This window comes from Ochlerotatus camptorhynchus, unplaced genomic scaffold (genome assembly GCF_037179485.1).
Source record: "Ochlerotatus camptorhynchus isolate MF236.1 unplaced genomic scaffold, CSIRO-AGI_Acam_v1.1 ptg000196l, whole genome shotgun sequence".
In the NCBI taxonomy this organism is placed as follows: domain Eukaryota; kingdom Metazoa; phylum Arthropoda; class Insecta; order Diptera; family Culicidae; genus Ochlerotatus; species Ochlerotatus camptorhynchus.
In genome coordinates, this window is record NW_027040686.1 from 1,882,287 (window position 1) to 1,897,257 (window position 14,971).

General features: G+C 40.5%; 3 protein-coding genes across 3 annotated transcripts; 1 reads left to right on the plus strand and 2 right to left on the minus strand.

Annotated features, from left to right (window-relative positions):
* The first annotated feature begins 7,486 nt into the window (after positions 1–7,486).
* Idh (isocitrate dehydrogenase [NADP] cytoplasmic) lies at positions 7,487–8,935 on the plus strand. Its single transcript, XM_065223730.1, has one exon. The coding sequence runs from the start codon at positions 7,511–7,513 to the stop codon at positions 8,738–8,740; it is 1,230 nt and encodes a 409-aa protein (XP_065079802.1). The 5' UTR covers positions 7,487–7,510; the 3' UTR covers positions 8,741–8,935.
* On the minus strand, positions 8,929–9,974 carry LOC135702699 (uncharacterized). The gene is made up of 3 exons (XM_065223731.1): positions 9,872–9,974; positions 9,414–9,801; positions 8,929–9,354 (listed from the first exon to the last, which is right to left on the minus strand). Exons 1-3 carry the CDS (start codon positions 9,916–9,918, stop codon positions 8,929–8,931), a joined length of 861 nt encoding a protein of 286 aa, XP_065079803.1. The 5' UTR covers positions 9,919–9,974.
* Positions 9,975–11,928: 1,954 nt separating this feature from the next.
* mkg-p (monkey king protein) lies at positions 11,929–14,420 on the minus strand. Its single transcript, XM_065223684.1, has 3 exons — positions 14,217–14,420; positions 13,497–14,153; positions 11,929–13,435 (listed from the first exon to the last, which is right to left on the minus strand). The coding sequence occupies exons 2-3, from the start codon at positions 14,147–14,149 to the stop codon at positions 12,121–12,123; spliced, it is 1,968 nt and encodes a 655-aa protein (XP_065079756.1). The 5' UTR covers positions 14,150–14,153; positions 14,217–14,420; the 3' UTR covers positions 11,929–12,120.
* Between the last annotated feature and the right edge of the window lie 551 nt (positions 14,421–14,971).

A 14,971-nucleotide genomic window follows, 5' to 3' on the forward strand; every position in this document is an offset into this window, starting at 1 on the left:
GCTTCGTTCAGAAGCTAATTCAAACATTCCCCGGAGTTTTCTTCAGGAATTTTCCGATTATTGTACAGAAGCTTAAATTTTGCTTTGATAAACGGCTTTCTCAGTCTTAAAACACTTCAACGCCTACGTTGTAATCCACTGGACATTTCGGTCATGGTTTGTAGCCTTTTCAAGTGAAAATATCGTTTGTCGTTATTGTCAATAGTTTAGTCGTTGTTGTGACTGATTTTCCATATTTTGGTTTCATTTAATAATATTTAATTGAAAAACTAATTTTAAAATTAAATTTTTTTAAATAAAGACTTTTAAGACTGAGAAAGCCGTTAAACATAGTAATCCCCCTCAAGTCCCAGTTGCCACCATTGTTAAAAAATTTGCTTTCAAAAACGGCAAAAATATAAATAATTAAATAGTAAATGCCGATAAATACCAATTTTTTCATACCTTAGATACCGATAAGCTTCAAAACAATCTGGCAACGCTGGATACAAGCCTTAAAATGTGTTATGTGTGTCACATATCTTACAGGCGTATTTCCCAACAAGACCTCCATCTAGTCGAGTCGAGTAGCATAAGCTCCCTATCACACCAATACAGTGTTAATTTATGCTCCATTCCAGATACAGTAGGCTTTCCATTTATGTGATGGGTGGTACCGTCCACCCACCGTTTTTTCTCGGCTGTCCTTCAACCAATTGAGCTGATTTTCTGTAGATAACTAATTTATGGTTGGCACTAATCACATACAGAAAATCAGCGTAATTGGAGCGATTACTGTATGTAGAGAAGACAAAACTAACACGACCGCAAGCTCCCCCTCAGACACATTGCAAACCGGTATTTTACATTTTAATATGAGGGTACGTACACAGCGCAAAGCTATCAACCGTTCAGACTTCACTCAGTCATAGCTTAGATCTAGACGAGTGCGGTCGTGTGTGCGTCCAGAAGTAGCTTCTAACACCGGGACACATCAATAGTTGATACTTCCGACTACATCTCATTATAGCGGAGATTTCTCTTTTTTTTTCGCTTTGGAGAAAATCAGGTGAGACAACCGAGTGCCTACGTGTCACAAGCCGTATTCCATTTAAGAATTATGATTTAAAAATCACTAATTGCCAATCAAACTTTGAAACATAGAATCCCTGTTTGTCGCGAAGGTTCCATTGAACTATGCAGCTTTATTAGATAACACCACTTGAATAGAAGCAGTGGTGTAAATAAACAGGTTGTTGAAAATCCCACTGCAAATAGTGACTCTATTCATTGCGGCTTTGATTGGTTGTCTACAGACGCCTCCGATTTTACGACTGGGGTGTGTACGGTCGATTACACGTCACACGAGTGTAGACGTCGTCATAGTAAAACAAAAATCAAGAACGCAAATTAAAGCCGGAATTCTATGGATGATAACATGAATATAGAAACAATCAAAAGACTTACGTAAGCAATGATTGGGTAGAATTTGAAGGTGTCCTCCCGAAATTGAAATTCCCTCAAATTTAACAGACACCAATGAGCGAATACAAGTTTCAAGAACTGAGTGCACACCTATACAAATTCCCAAGTTGACCATTATTCTGCTTCATCGCGCCTCAACGGATAATGGCACTGTCCATCAAACAGCCGGTCTAATCGTGCGATAAGATTGTGGTCGGGACGTGGCCATCCATTGCCACTGATAAAAGAACGCATTTTGTTGCTAAACTGCTTTTTTTTTACGAATCATCCTAAGTTGTGGTTAGCTGCGAGGCACGGCTCGTCGATTGAGGCAGTCAGTATCAGGCCGTTAAGGTCAAGGCGGTTGAGCGAAGCTCACGAATGCGAGGGGCTTGGAAGTCAGGGTCGCGGGTTAACAATGGAAATTGGACATGGTCTACAAGGGAAAGCTGATTGCAGTGCTAAATGATTAGAATTTACCTACATGCTTGTTAGTGCGAGCAATGAGCGAAAGTTTTTTTTTTGATCAACCGAATATTCACCATTGAAGTGCAGTTGATCACGGGCGATTTAAAAGTGATCTTCTGTTCTACAGTATTCTATTGTATAGATGTGGAAAACTGATTTTAATTGCTTTTCTCGGAAAACAATTCATTAAATAATTTAAGTTTGCAGTACTTTAGGAGACTGATACAATTAATCATAAATTGCTGTTTCTTGAAGTCTTCTTCTTCTTCTTCTTCGCATTTCAAGCTTATTGCATATCGCATATTAGCTTATTGCGTGCTCTCAACTTAGTATTCTAGATGCCTGTACCATTTTTGCATTAATATGATTGTGTGGCGAGTCCAATCATACTTCTATGCCCAGGGAAGTCGAGAAATTTTACAACCCGAAAAATTCCTAGACCGAACCGGGAATCGAACCCAGCCACCTCCAGCATGGCCTTGCTTTGTAGCTGCGCATTTACCGACTGAGCTAAGGGAGGCCCCAGTCGTACACTGCAAATAAAATTCACGTAATATCACCCGAAAAGGTACGTAGATGTTTTCCATCGAACTTTTCAGGTGAATATTACGTGTTTTGGAATATTTTTTTTTTTTCAAATGTGTTATATGAAAATCAAGTGATTTTCACTAGGGGCATCCCACTCTAAACTTTAGTTCGAATATTTATTAAATATTTTTAAATATCTCGTAAGTATCGCTAAGTATGTTTAAGTATTTTGTTTTTAGGTTTTATTTTCATCGTAGTAACGTTTGTTTATGACCGGTTGCTAGTGCTGTGTTTGTTGTTTTTTGCTCCATCAGTTCGATAATTTTAGTCACGTGATCTAATCATTTTTTAGAGTATAAAATTAGTTTATTTGAAATGAAGTATAAATTCATTGTAAGAGGTAAGTATTTCAAATCTGCCTACGAAAGGATGTAATAAAATGTATGTTTTTCAGTGATCTAAAATGTGAAAGTACACCAAGTCTTTTTGATCCGTTTTCTCTAACATCCGAATCCTAGAAGACGATTGTGGAACCAAAGAGCTTTAAATGTGAACAGTCCCCTACAATTAAAGAACATTTAATTACTGTACAGTCAGCCTAGCGTGTCCATCATATGGAAGTGATTCATATTTGTGGAAGAATGTATGTTGTTGTTGACTGTATATATTTTGAAATAAAAGCTGAACACAATGAAACTGTTTATTCTCAAGACTACTAAACATTTCACAGACTAATCATAGTTTACCAAACCACCGAATCTATAAATAACAATAATTTGAAAATAACAATATGGTTTTTTAAACCATAAAATTAAACATGGAAAATGGAGCATTTTTGTAAGGTTCTCGTTCAGCTCATTAACCCATTTAATGAGCATGCCCCCAATATCGCCACATCTGTGACGTAAAATCATTGTAACTATCCACTAGAAGCTAGTTCAAGCCTCTAAGGGAGCATCCATTAAGTACGTCACGCTCTGGGGGGGGGGGGGGGGGTGTTACAAATGTGTGACAAGCAATGCATTAGGTAGTGGAACAAAGTGACGAATGGGAAGGGGGAGTACATTTTCTCTAATTTTTGCGAAGAGTGCTTAATACATGCTTTCCAACTCAATGGTTCCAACACTATTGTTTTTTTTTTAGGGTGAAATAATAGATTTTCTTTAAACGAAATCTTTAGGACCATAATTTCAACATGAGAATGTTCAAAGTAAGCGTCTGTAAGAAAAATATCAGGTGAATTGAATGTTATGATAGTCAATTTTAATAACCGTTCTAAATTTGGTTCTGAACCGATTTTTCGAGTGAATTTTTGGGTGAAAACCTCCATGAAAACTATACTTATAACAAGATAGTCATTTCCAGATCTGTATTTTGAATGATACATTTAAACGAGCAATAGTCGAAAGGTTCCAATGGCCATCAGCATAGCTTCCTCCTGGGACTGGATCAAAGAGTCACGTACGATACGGTCAGTGGTGTGTAGTTTATTCTATTAATATTGAAACTCACAACTGTTTGACACCGGGACTTCTGCGCCGTCTCTGAAGGGGACGTGTCTACACACTAATCCAGGCCTCCGTCGTCCGGTAAATTTTGAACTACTGAACTTTTCGGTAAAAGTTTAAAAATCAATTAAAAATACAATTATTAGAAAATTTATTCCGAACATCTACAGAATTTGTTCAGTTTACCCCATTTATTGATGAAAAATAAAATTTATAAATTTTCTTGATTTCTCACGTGTAACGGTCATTTGAAATTTTTACCGACTTGTTCTGCTGTTCAAAAACCCGGTAAAATCCTACCGACTTCGGTGATCTGAATTAAGTGTGTACATCCCTGACTGCTGGTCTAAGCCAGTCGGCAGTTGTTGGGGTGGACACCAAAGGCCTGTTTTGCTCCAGGGCCTCCGGGCGTTGGCGAGGTAGAGAGAGTTTTCGGAATTATGAGAAGCTTTACAAAAAGGGTTAGTTTAGGCTTTAATTGAATGGTTTTATTGATCCAATGGCGGGCGGGAGGTTTAACACTTACGCTACTGCAATAGAGAAACCGGCCGCTGTCTATGTCAAGCTGCCGATCCTCGTGGCTATCGGCGGCTGTAGTGTGAACTTATCCCAGATCCTGGGAGACCACGGACGTTTGCTGCCCCAGAGGTTGCAATCTCGGTCTCCGAAAGGCTTACTATCACCGCCTTATAGGCTCTTCACACACTACCTTCCAAAAGTGCACTCTAACAACGTGCGTCTCTCAACCCCATCCAAATTTCATCAGACTCACTGACCTTCTCTCCTCTTCATCATAGCTCATCCACCACCCTTTTGTTATGTGTTTTGCTCTATCCGCTGTTCAATCGTGATCCTCTTCATTATGGGACACTGAACACTGTTTCTTTTCCTATCGTCTCACAATTATACGCAACGAAAAACTGTTGCCCGATCGGTAACAATATAATAAATGTTAAATGTACACAAAATCAGATAAGATTTGAATCCAAACGTCAGATAAACAAACAAATGAAATTTGTTTATAGGCTATAGCAACCGAGCAAACAAACCATCGCTAGATATTTCATAAGTATTTCTTAAGTATTTATAAATATTCCCAGGTATCTATAGGTATATCGATAGAAATACAAAGTTTGAGTGGGATGCCCCTAGGATTTTCACGTAAATTTTATCGGATGTACCGATGGACGTCAAATTGGCTTCACTTAAAAGTTACGTGATTTTCTAGTACATTTCACTGGATTTTGCAGTAATGTTTGTGTGAATTTATGGTAGATTTCTTTGGTTAATTTCTTTATTAAATGTATCTTAATTAATAATCAGGCCTATTCAGCGCCGCGAGTGAGGTGAGGTGATTCTTATTGGATTACTATTTTTGATAAGTTACCTGAATTTTCAGGTGAAATTTACGTTCCTAATTGGTTCAGTGTATCGCAATTAATACATATCTCGATTACTTTTTCGAAGGGACGTATCACCTTTTGTAAACAATGTATTTGATCGTCGGTTTGGCGTAACTGGTAGCTCTCCCACGCATACACTGAAACAAATCGACATGTACCGTTTATTGGATCCATCTTATAACATAGCAATGTCAGCAGATTTATTCATTCTATGTGATGATTGATAGATTCCATTGGATTATCACTTAAAAACTATGACTGCGATATGGAATGATTTCTATCGTAATTTCACATACTTAGTACTTGATAATACTTTGCTTTGAACGTGGTTAGCGATAGGTAATAAGTATATGAATATTGTCTGATATATTTCATGGTGAAAAACTGTTGATATGTCATGGGTGGGAACAGACATCTAGAAACTAATGGAAAATCATATAAGTTTGCACTATGAGAAAATCCAGTAAAATATACCTGTTTTCATGATGAATATTGCTCACTAAAATGTATATCTTATAAGATAATGATGTATATTTTATTGGAGTTGCTTTTAATGATTTTTGACGTTTGTTGATATGTCGCGTGTAAACAGACATGAAGAAACTATTGGACTGTCATTTAACTTTGCAGTATAGGAAAACATGTTTATCTCATTGGAATAGCTTCCTTTGATTTTTGAGGTTTAAAGATTGTAAACAGATCCATCCCAATCATTTAATAGTCATATAGATATGCCTTTTAAGAAATCTAACAGCAAACGTTTGTTTTTGCATGTTTTTCTGGGCTGAATATCGCTCCCAATAAAATACATCTTACATGATTGTTCTTTATAAATTATTGAAACAATTTTCAACGATGTTATCGTACACTCATTAAAATGATTAGTCGAACTAAATACTACTAACAACAATGATACTGTATTGAATAATCTTTGTTTGTTTCCGGAAAAGAATGTATTGAGATTGAAAAAAAAAGATTCTACTGCAATATTTACTTTGCTATGATTCTAATTGTAAGCCTTCTACACGGCTAATTCAGCCAGCCCTAGTACTCAAACTTCATGAACCAGTTACATCAACTTATATAATTTAGTCGTTGATTTATTGCACACAGGTGCATTAAGAAAGATTTGAACAAACCACACCACCGAAACGGAACATAAATTTGTCAGTGCTATTTGTCTTCACTCTAGCAAAACGAGCATAACGTTGCACTGCATTCCATGTCGGAAGAGCTGTTCTTACTTCATGCTATTTGAACGAGCTCAATCTTGAAGTCAGTCGTGGCCCAGTGAAATCGAGCGCAGACACCGAAAGCATCACACCTCAACAGTTCTGGATCGAATCCCAAATCAGCTACAATAAAAAAAGGCACAACTGTGAAAGCTCCCACTGCCTGATGTTTATTTTTCGATTTATTTTTAGAAATCGATTAAATATATGTGTCAAAAGAAGAAGTAAATTTCATGTGATTTTCACACAAACTTTACTTCGATTGATTTATGACACATATATTATATTGTGGTGAAAAGTGTAGCTTATGCTTATGGGTTTCAAATCCATTTCAGTTAATTATCATAATTTGATCGATTTTCATTTATCATACGACGATCATATAAAAGTTACCAAATTATCAGCATTGTAAATGTATCAGATATTCATATAGAATTTACCTGGCACATTTTCAATCATATAATTTTCAATGGATTATCTTATAGCGCAAATTTATAAGATTTCCACATAACAGGAATATGTCATATTGGTTCAGTGTAGGTGCGTGAAATTTCGGTGCATTATGGTAAACAAATCTTAAACAAAGTACCTAATTTCAAAATTGAATAAAATATTAGTTAGACCTCAAGGTTGACATTTCAAAATGCAAACAAGCATTCAATATCCATCATTAGAAGAAAATCAAATTTGACAAAAAATGGAAATCCCACAGTAAAAAAAAGAGTAAACATTGAATGACATCATAAGCCAATGCAACGATGCTCTGGAATAATATGCACTTTCATGCAAAAAATCAACGCTCGAGGACTTCATTCATCCCCTACCTTAAAGTAGCCTCTTCTTACCTATTTTTTCATTACCAACCTCGTTCTAACTCCACAAAACACCTCCCTCTCTTCCACAGTACCCAGTAAACAAAAAAAAAACAATGGCACCCAAGATCAAGACCGGACCCGTCGTGGACATCCTCGGCGATGAGATGACCCGCATCATCTGGGACTCGATCAAGGAGAAGCTGATCATGCCCTTCCTGGACATCGAACTGCACACGTACGATCTGGGCATGGAGCACCGGGACAAGACGGACGATCAGGTCACGGTCGACTGTGCCGAGGCGATCAAGAAGTACAACGTCGGCATCAAGTGCGCCACCATCACTCCGGACGAGGCCCGCGTCAAGGAGTTCGGCCTGAAGCAGATGTGGCGTTCCCCGAACGGTACCATCCGTAACATCCTGGGCGGAACGGTGTTCCGTGAGGCCATCATCTGCAATAATATCCCCCGCCTCGTGCCCGGATGGGAGAAACCAATCGTGATCGGTCGTCATGCTCACGGTGATCAGTACAAGGCCACGGACTTTGTCGTCCCGGAATCTGGTACTCTAGAGATCAAGTTCACTCCTAGTCTCGGAGGAGAACCAATCAGCTATGTTGTGAACCAGTTCAAGGGACCGGGAGTCGCCATGGCCATGTACAACCTGGACCATTCAATCGAAGATTTTGCTCACTCTTCGTTCAAGGTCGCCATGGACCGCAAATTCCCACTCTACCTCAGTACCAAGAACACCATCCTAAAGAAGTACGATGGCCGTTTCAAGGACATTTTCCAGGAAATCTACGAAAAGGACTACAAGACGCAGTTCGAAGCCGCTGGAATCTGGTACGAGCACCGTCTGATCGACGACATGGTTGCCTACTGCATGAAGGCCGAAGGAGGTTACGTGTGGGCTTGCAAGAATTATGACGGAGATGTCCAGTCGGATACCGTTGCCCAAGGTTTCGGATCGCTGGGTCTCATGACGTCGGTTCTGGTCTGCCCGGATGGTAAGACCGTAGAAGCTGAAGCCGCCCACGGAACCGTAACCCGCCACTACCGTCAGTATCAGCAGGGTAAGGAAACCTCGACCAACCCGATTGCGTCGATCTTTGCCTGGACTCGTGGTCTGTTGCACCGCGCCAAGCTGGACAACAATGACGAACTGAAGAAGTTCGCCGAAACGCTCGAGAAGGTCTGCATCGACACGATCGAGTCTGGATTCATGACCAAGGATTTGGCTATCTGTATCAAGGGTATGGCCAATGTGAAACGTGCCGATTACTTGGAAACGTTCGAGTTCATGGACAAATTGGGTGAGAACCTGAAAGCTGCACTGGCCTAAGATCCACCACTTTTGGTAGGGATGATGCATGCATGCGGGCATTTAACGCTATACTTTAGGATAAGCGGGACTGCGGAACTCTTAGAGAAAGCTATTGCTCGGCGTATTTCTTTGTGTTGGTTCATTGCAATATATTGCGAAAATTTTTGTAAGTTTTTTTTTTTGAAAATAAACTTCACCTTATGACACTAAGAATTTGTCAGCTGTCCTGCCTTTTGAATTAAATCCGAACTAAGTGAAATGTAAGCGAAAGCTCCCTCGTCCGGGATTGGGAATTGACTCAAAAAATCATCACCTGCGACATCGATTCCTAATGTACCGGTTGGAGTCAATGGTTTATTGTCAGCTGCCTTGCGGGCGGTTTCCATCAGAGGTTCGAGTGGATGGTTAGGTAGACTGCGGAATGGTCCCATCAGTTGGTGCTGCAGAAGGTAGCTCATCAGCGCCAGCAGATGGTCGTTGCGGATACCCTTAGCTCGAGCACAGCAGTTTCTATCGATCTGCGAAAGGACTTCGATCCATTTACAAGCCACTCGTAGCTCCGGATAGGAGGTCAGCGAATGCATGTAGCTTCGCGTCAGGTGCAGAAAGAATTCGAACTGACGATCCAGGAACTGAAATGGAGTTTGTTAAGCATTCGAGTAAAAAAAAAAAAGTACCGTCAAGCGCTTACGGTAGCCCTGGCATCCTTTCCACCGGTGCACTGTTTCGTGTGAACCTGACACTTGCGGATGGCCGGAAGTTTCAGCTTTTTGTACAGCTCAGCAAGCAGAAGCAGATGCTCCTTCCATTCGGTGGCATTCACGTGCCAATCCGGAGCGGCAAACGTTGGTTTCCTAAGGGTGGACACTTCCGGTAGTTTGGCAGCAGGAGCAGCGCTGAATAGAAACTGAATGTGGCCACTGAACAGGCAGATACAGAGCATCATCAGAAAACGGTTTCGCTTATCGCGAAGATTGCGCACATTCAGGGACGGTTCAACGAGCTTTGTAAGCCATCGGTTGGCGTGTTCCTGCTCATCCGGATTGTGTAGGTTTGGTATCAGTTCCTGCAGCAGAGCGCTGTAATATTTGTGGGGTAGGTGGGCGAGAATAAAGTTTTTGAGTATTCAAAGTTACATGGAACGGTTACCAGTAGTAGTTGAATTCGGTATCCAATGTGTAATCAGACGGTTCCATGAGTTGGGAAGTGTTTGCCCCGGAGATGTTTAACTTGGAGGCTCCTTGTGCCGAGGTTGTCATTTTGAAGCAAGGTTGTTGGGTCTCTAAGGTCTAAGCATGCTGCGATTGCAAATGACTACCAATATTTAGGGCCACGAGCAAAGGGTCGACCTAGGGGCACGCAATAACCTTTAACTGCTTTAATCACATTAATTACACAATGTAGAACATTAACTACTTTTAACTCCATTAATTACAGTTGAAGTTTCGTAATTAAAGTACATTAATTACATTTTCAATACTTTTAATTACATTAATTACGGATGGATAATTTTAATTACGGTCAGTACTACTTCAAAACGCATTTACTTTGAGTACTTTTGATTGCATTTTAACTGCAACGCACCGGTTCTTTGTATTGCGTGCCTCTCGATCTAAATGCATAACAAGAGGTACCATATGTGTTTTGACCGCACTACCCTCTGTTAACAATTAACGGAATTAAATGTATCCGTAATTTCTGATAGATGTCACCATTAAGAACAGCAGTGACATCTGAAGGAAAATTAACGCAAAAGCATGGTAACATAATTAATTGGGTTCTTTAAGGGTATTGAGGTAAATGCATATTCGTAATCTGCATTAAAAATGGAACCCAAACCCAAAATTTCATCAATTTTGGTACACTCGAACTATTTTAAATAAGAACGATTACATTTGCAAAAATCACCTTATTAGCGCCCCTCGGTGTCACTTTGTATGGGAGCGAGCTGTCAGTTTGTTAGTTCAGTGTCAAACAGTGAAGTTATTATTTTGCTTTAAATCTTGATTTAAAAAACGAGATGAAAGTGTGTAGGTTCGAAAAAAATATCGCTGTGCTCAGAATACGAAGCTCTTTCAGATGATATATAAAAACCGATATATTTTTCAAAATTAAAGAACCCAATTGAGTGCAACCAATTAAGTTCATCCCCATAGGAGATTTGGATCCGGTGATATGACCATAAACCCTGATTAATCCTCCAAATATCTTTCTTTTAATATTATATTAAATAGCATAATTGCATAATCTGGTAACTATCGCAGGGATATCCAGAACATGTCTGAGTGTTGCCACAGTAATAGGCTTAACAACACATCCCCAGGGATATCCAGATCACCCACACATCCGATTAGAAGCGATATTGGCGCTGCATTTATTCCGAACATCAAGAGGGCTCCGTCTCCATTTTCGGCTGCGGCCGATTTGATTTTCGGTGTATCTAAGCCTCTTGATCTTCGCATTGTAGTCGCCAATGTAGATCTTGATGTCACCCTGCCTTTGGAACCTTATCCACGACGACATTCATTTGACTGTAGGAATTCTCTTGAGCTTCAGAAGTTTCAAAAATCTATTTGAAAAAGAAAACAATCTGCGGTTCTTAAAGTAACAGAAATTACTCAAGCTAATTATGCTGTTCCGAGAGCGGAACTCTCGGTAATCCAGAAACTCCTAAATTTCCGGTGCGCACACTAGAATGGCTGAAATTAACGAAACTACGCGAAACTACCAGTTTCGAGTAAGTTCAAATCGCATTCTGTTCGTTTTTTAATTCTCTATTATAGAAATTCTCTCTGTTCTAGTTACCTTTACTCAAATTTACGTTCGAATAGATTTTTTACTCGTTTGCATGTAATGTATGTTTAGAACTTAATACCCCGTACAGACTATGGCTTATATCATGTAATATAGGCTGTCTAACAATGAGCACTCATACATCTAGTTTTCACCGGAAATCCTATGTATGAGTGCTCATTGCAAGACAGCCTATATTACATAATATAAGCGATAGTCTGTACGGGGTATAAGATCAACTTTTTCGAGCCCAAATACCTTTTTATACCAGAACTCTTCGGCATACTTCTTTCCATAAACCTATTTGCTAAATCAATTCAACAAGGCCTTATCAAGAAATAAATCGCATTTAATTTCTTCATGCATACCTTTATTCATACAAGATTCTTCAAATAAAGAATACTACAACTCACTAATTCATGAAAGAAATTAAAAAAAAAGTGTGATCGGATGAGGAAAGATATTGTTTAAATTAAGAAATATTTAAACCTGAACGAACACAATCGTCATAGTAACGATAATAAAAATAAAAAAAAAGTCCTGGTTTTAAGAATTAAATCTGTTTAACCCCATTCATACATCCTGAAGCTGACCTACTGCATCCTCTACTGGGCCGTTTGTGCTTTATCATCTGTTTCCATGGCTGCTGGTTCTGTAGCTGCTACCTTAGCCTTGTCCTCCGCCTTGGCCAGCATCACCTTGAAGTATCCCTTGATGCACTTGCGGATCTGCGTCAGGAAGCAAGCCTCCACGAATACCCGAATCGATCCATTCTTGCGCTGCTCCTCCGGAATGTGGAACTCGATGGCATCATTCGCCTTGAACATGTCCACCCGGGTGGAGAACACGAGCGGTTTGTTTAGCTCCCAACGGGACTTGCTGATGGCGATCTCGTTGTTGAGCTCTTCTTCGTTGGAAATCTGCAACCGCGCACGCTTGAAGATGACTTGACGCTCGCAGGTCAGCTCAAACGCTCGTACGTCTTCCTTTTTGATGTTGTTCGGAACGCTTGTTGCGCGTTCGGCATCCTTCAACGGAGTCACCTTGCAGAGGTATATCTTCTGTAGAATGTCCTCGATAAAATCCAACATACAGTCAGCCCACATGTCCTTGATCTGACGCTCGGTAATGATGGCATCTTTGTCGGTTTTCCTGGCCAGAAGAATCTGTCGTACAATGAATAACTCGTACTCGACCGGTAGCAACCGGCAGATTCTCCAATGGGCGGCAACATCGACCGTTTTCGGGACGGTTCCGTTCTTGGAAACAGCAGCTTGAGGTGGAGTCTTAGACAACTTCTGGTACTTTTTGGTTTTGGTAAACAAACTCTCCAGCACCTTGGAGAACGGTTCCGCATTGGTAGCACAGCAAACCTCATAAGCCGCCTTGAAACTCAGCTTAAACTGTTCAAAGTGGGCCGCCGAGTTGCAGACTCCTCCGATGTTCAGATTCAACTCGAACGCATCCTGGATGCACATCATCGCGCCAATATTGAATTCAGGATAGTTCTGGTGCTCGACCGCGCGGTAGTACGGCTGCAGCTCCCGTACCTTGCACATCTTCATCTCTTCTAAATTGCACAAACGGCCAACGTAGGGTGAGATGAGATTCTTCTCAAATTCAAAGTTGGCGTAATACTTGAAGAAGTTCGTTAACAACGAGCGAATGGATTCCTTGTTCAGCGACATAAAGTTGATGTCCCGTGGGTAGCCTAGATTCCACGGACCAAAGTTTACGCGAGGGATTCCTTTCTGGAGATCCTGAACGGCCGGCAGCAACGGAAGCTTCTTGGTTTGCAAGTAGAAAATCAACATCATTATGATGCAGTAGGTGTTCATCTGGCGATGGTTTGTCAATAGATGAGCACATTTTGCCCAGAACTTGATGATGATAGCCAGCTTGTGGATTCGGGGGTCGAATCTAAAAAGAAATCCAAACGTTTATAAATTTCCCCAACGCCTATCACGGCATATAATCTCACCTTGTAACCGCATAAATGAACTTGCTATTGTAGCATCCCCGGGCATTGGAGAAGTTAATATCGCACGTCAGGTTGGTTGGACCATGGATAGCCCTCAGCAGAGGTACCTTTGCGCCCAGAATCTTCACCAGCCCGTGGAAAGTCCTATCCCGCATCATACGACCGTGGATGACATGAATGAGCTTGGTCTGCTCCTGTTTGTTCTCACTATTCTTCGCATAGTGAATATAGAAATCCAAATCCGAATCACGGAACGCCAATCCAGACTTGATGGATCCAAAATCATAGATCTGGTAGTTATTGTTTGGAAACCCAAGTACGCGATCCAGATCCATCTTGACCTTATTCAAGGCCATTTCAATCTCCGTCTGGGTCGGTTGGAGAGTGGAAATAAGCGTCTTCATCGTTTCAGCTTCGTTACCCGTCTGAAGACCGCGCAGCGCGTTCAGGACCGGATCAAGCAGGAACTTGATCTTCTCAGCATCTATTTCCTCCTCGGTGGGTCCATTGCGCTTATTTGCATTTTGTCGCTTCATCGAAAGCTTTCTCTTTCTTCCCTGGGGCTTTGGCTCTTGCCCTTCAGCCTGACCATCGGGTTGTTGTTGTTTTTCCTGCTGGTTTGAAGGTCCCGGTTGTTCCTGATCATCGGCCATTGTACTGAAAGTGGAACACACAAGCCATGTTGAGCGACATGATGCCTGTCTACCATCTTGACTTTACCTGCTAACTTTCCAACACTCGTATTCCACCAGAACAATTCAACTATTCACAAGTAGTGCGATGCTTTCCAATTATTGATTGGAAAACAACGAATCAAACGCTACCGAGAAAAGTGCGCTTTTATCAAAATGAAAGGCAAATGGAGAACACGAAACACCACTCGTCGTAAACTTTTCGCTTTGTCCGTCCCGTTTTGACGCTGCAGAAACAAACTTCAAAAAATCGACGCACACAAACACACGTACATTTGCTGACAGTTGCCATCCCAGGGGTGCATTCAGATTGGAGGAAAAAACCCGGGCTGCCAGTTCGAAAAAAATAAAGATTGCTGACGTTTATCCAAGGGGGGGGGGGGAGGTCCCGCATAAACGCGAACCATCACAATGTGATGACCTTACAATGTCATGACCTTACCGATAATGGTTATAAATTGTTTATAATCCCTGCTAAACTTCAACTGAAATGGTTATGGAACTTTACATGAACGTTTGTGTGATAAAGTTTTAACCTTATGTATTATGGTTTTTTGGAAGCGGACCTTACAAATAATGGGTTGTTAAGAACCATTACCATTCAAAATTCTTGTTTTCTCCATACATTTTCGGAAAGAGAACTATGTATATTAGAACGTTTTTACTTATGGTTTGAGAACATTAATGGTTATGGTAGTCAGTAAGGTCCATTAATGGTTTTGTATTATCACTCAAATTTACGTGAAATATATCGTGAATTGGTAATCAGTAATTTACAGGCAA

Bases quoted from the DNA above. Each gene is read 5' to 3' on its own strand.
- LOC135702699 (XM_065223731.1), bottom strand. From the start codon at position 9,918: ATGGAACCGTCTGATTACACATTGGATACCGAATTCAACTACTACTG. The intron at 9,802-9,871 runs GTAACCGTTCCA...CAAATATTACAG, and splicing joins ACCGAATTCAACTACTACTG to CGCTCTGCTGCAGGAACTGA. The intron at 9,355-9,413 runs GTAAGCGCTTGA...ACTCCATTTCAG, and splicing joins GAAAGGATGCCAGGGCTACC to TTCCTGGATCGTCAGTTCGA.
- mkg-p (XM_065223684.1), bottom strand. From the start codon at position 14,149: ATGGCCGATGATCAGGAACAACCGGGACCTTCAAACCAGCAGGAAAAA. The intron at 13,436-13,496 runs GTGAGATTATAT...ATTTCTTTTTAG, and splicing joins TTCATTTATGCGGTTACAAG to ATTCGACCCCCGAATCCACA.
- Idh (XM_065223730.1), top strand. From the start codon at position 7,511: ATGGCACCCAAGATCAAGACCGGACCCGTCGTGGACATCCTCGGCGAT.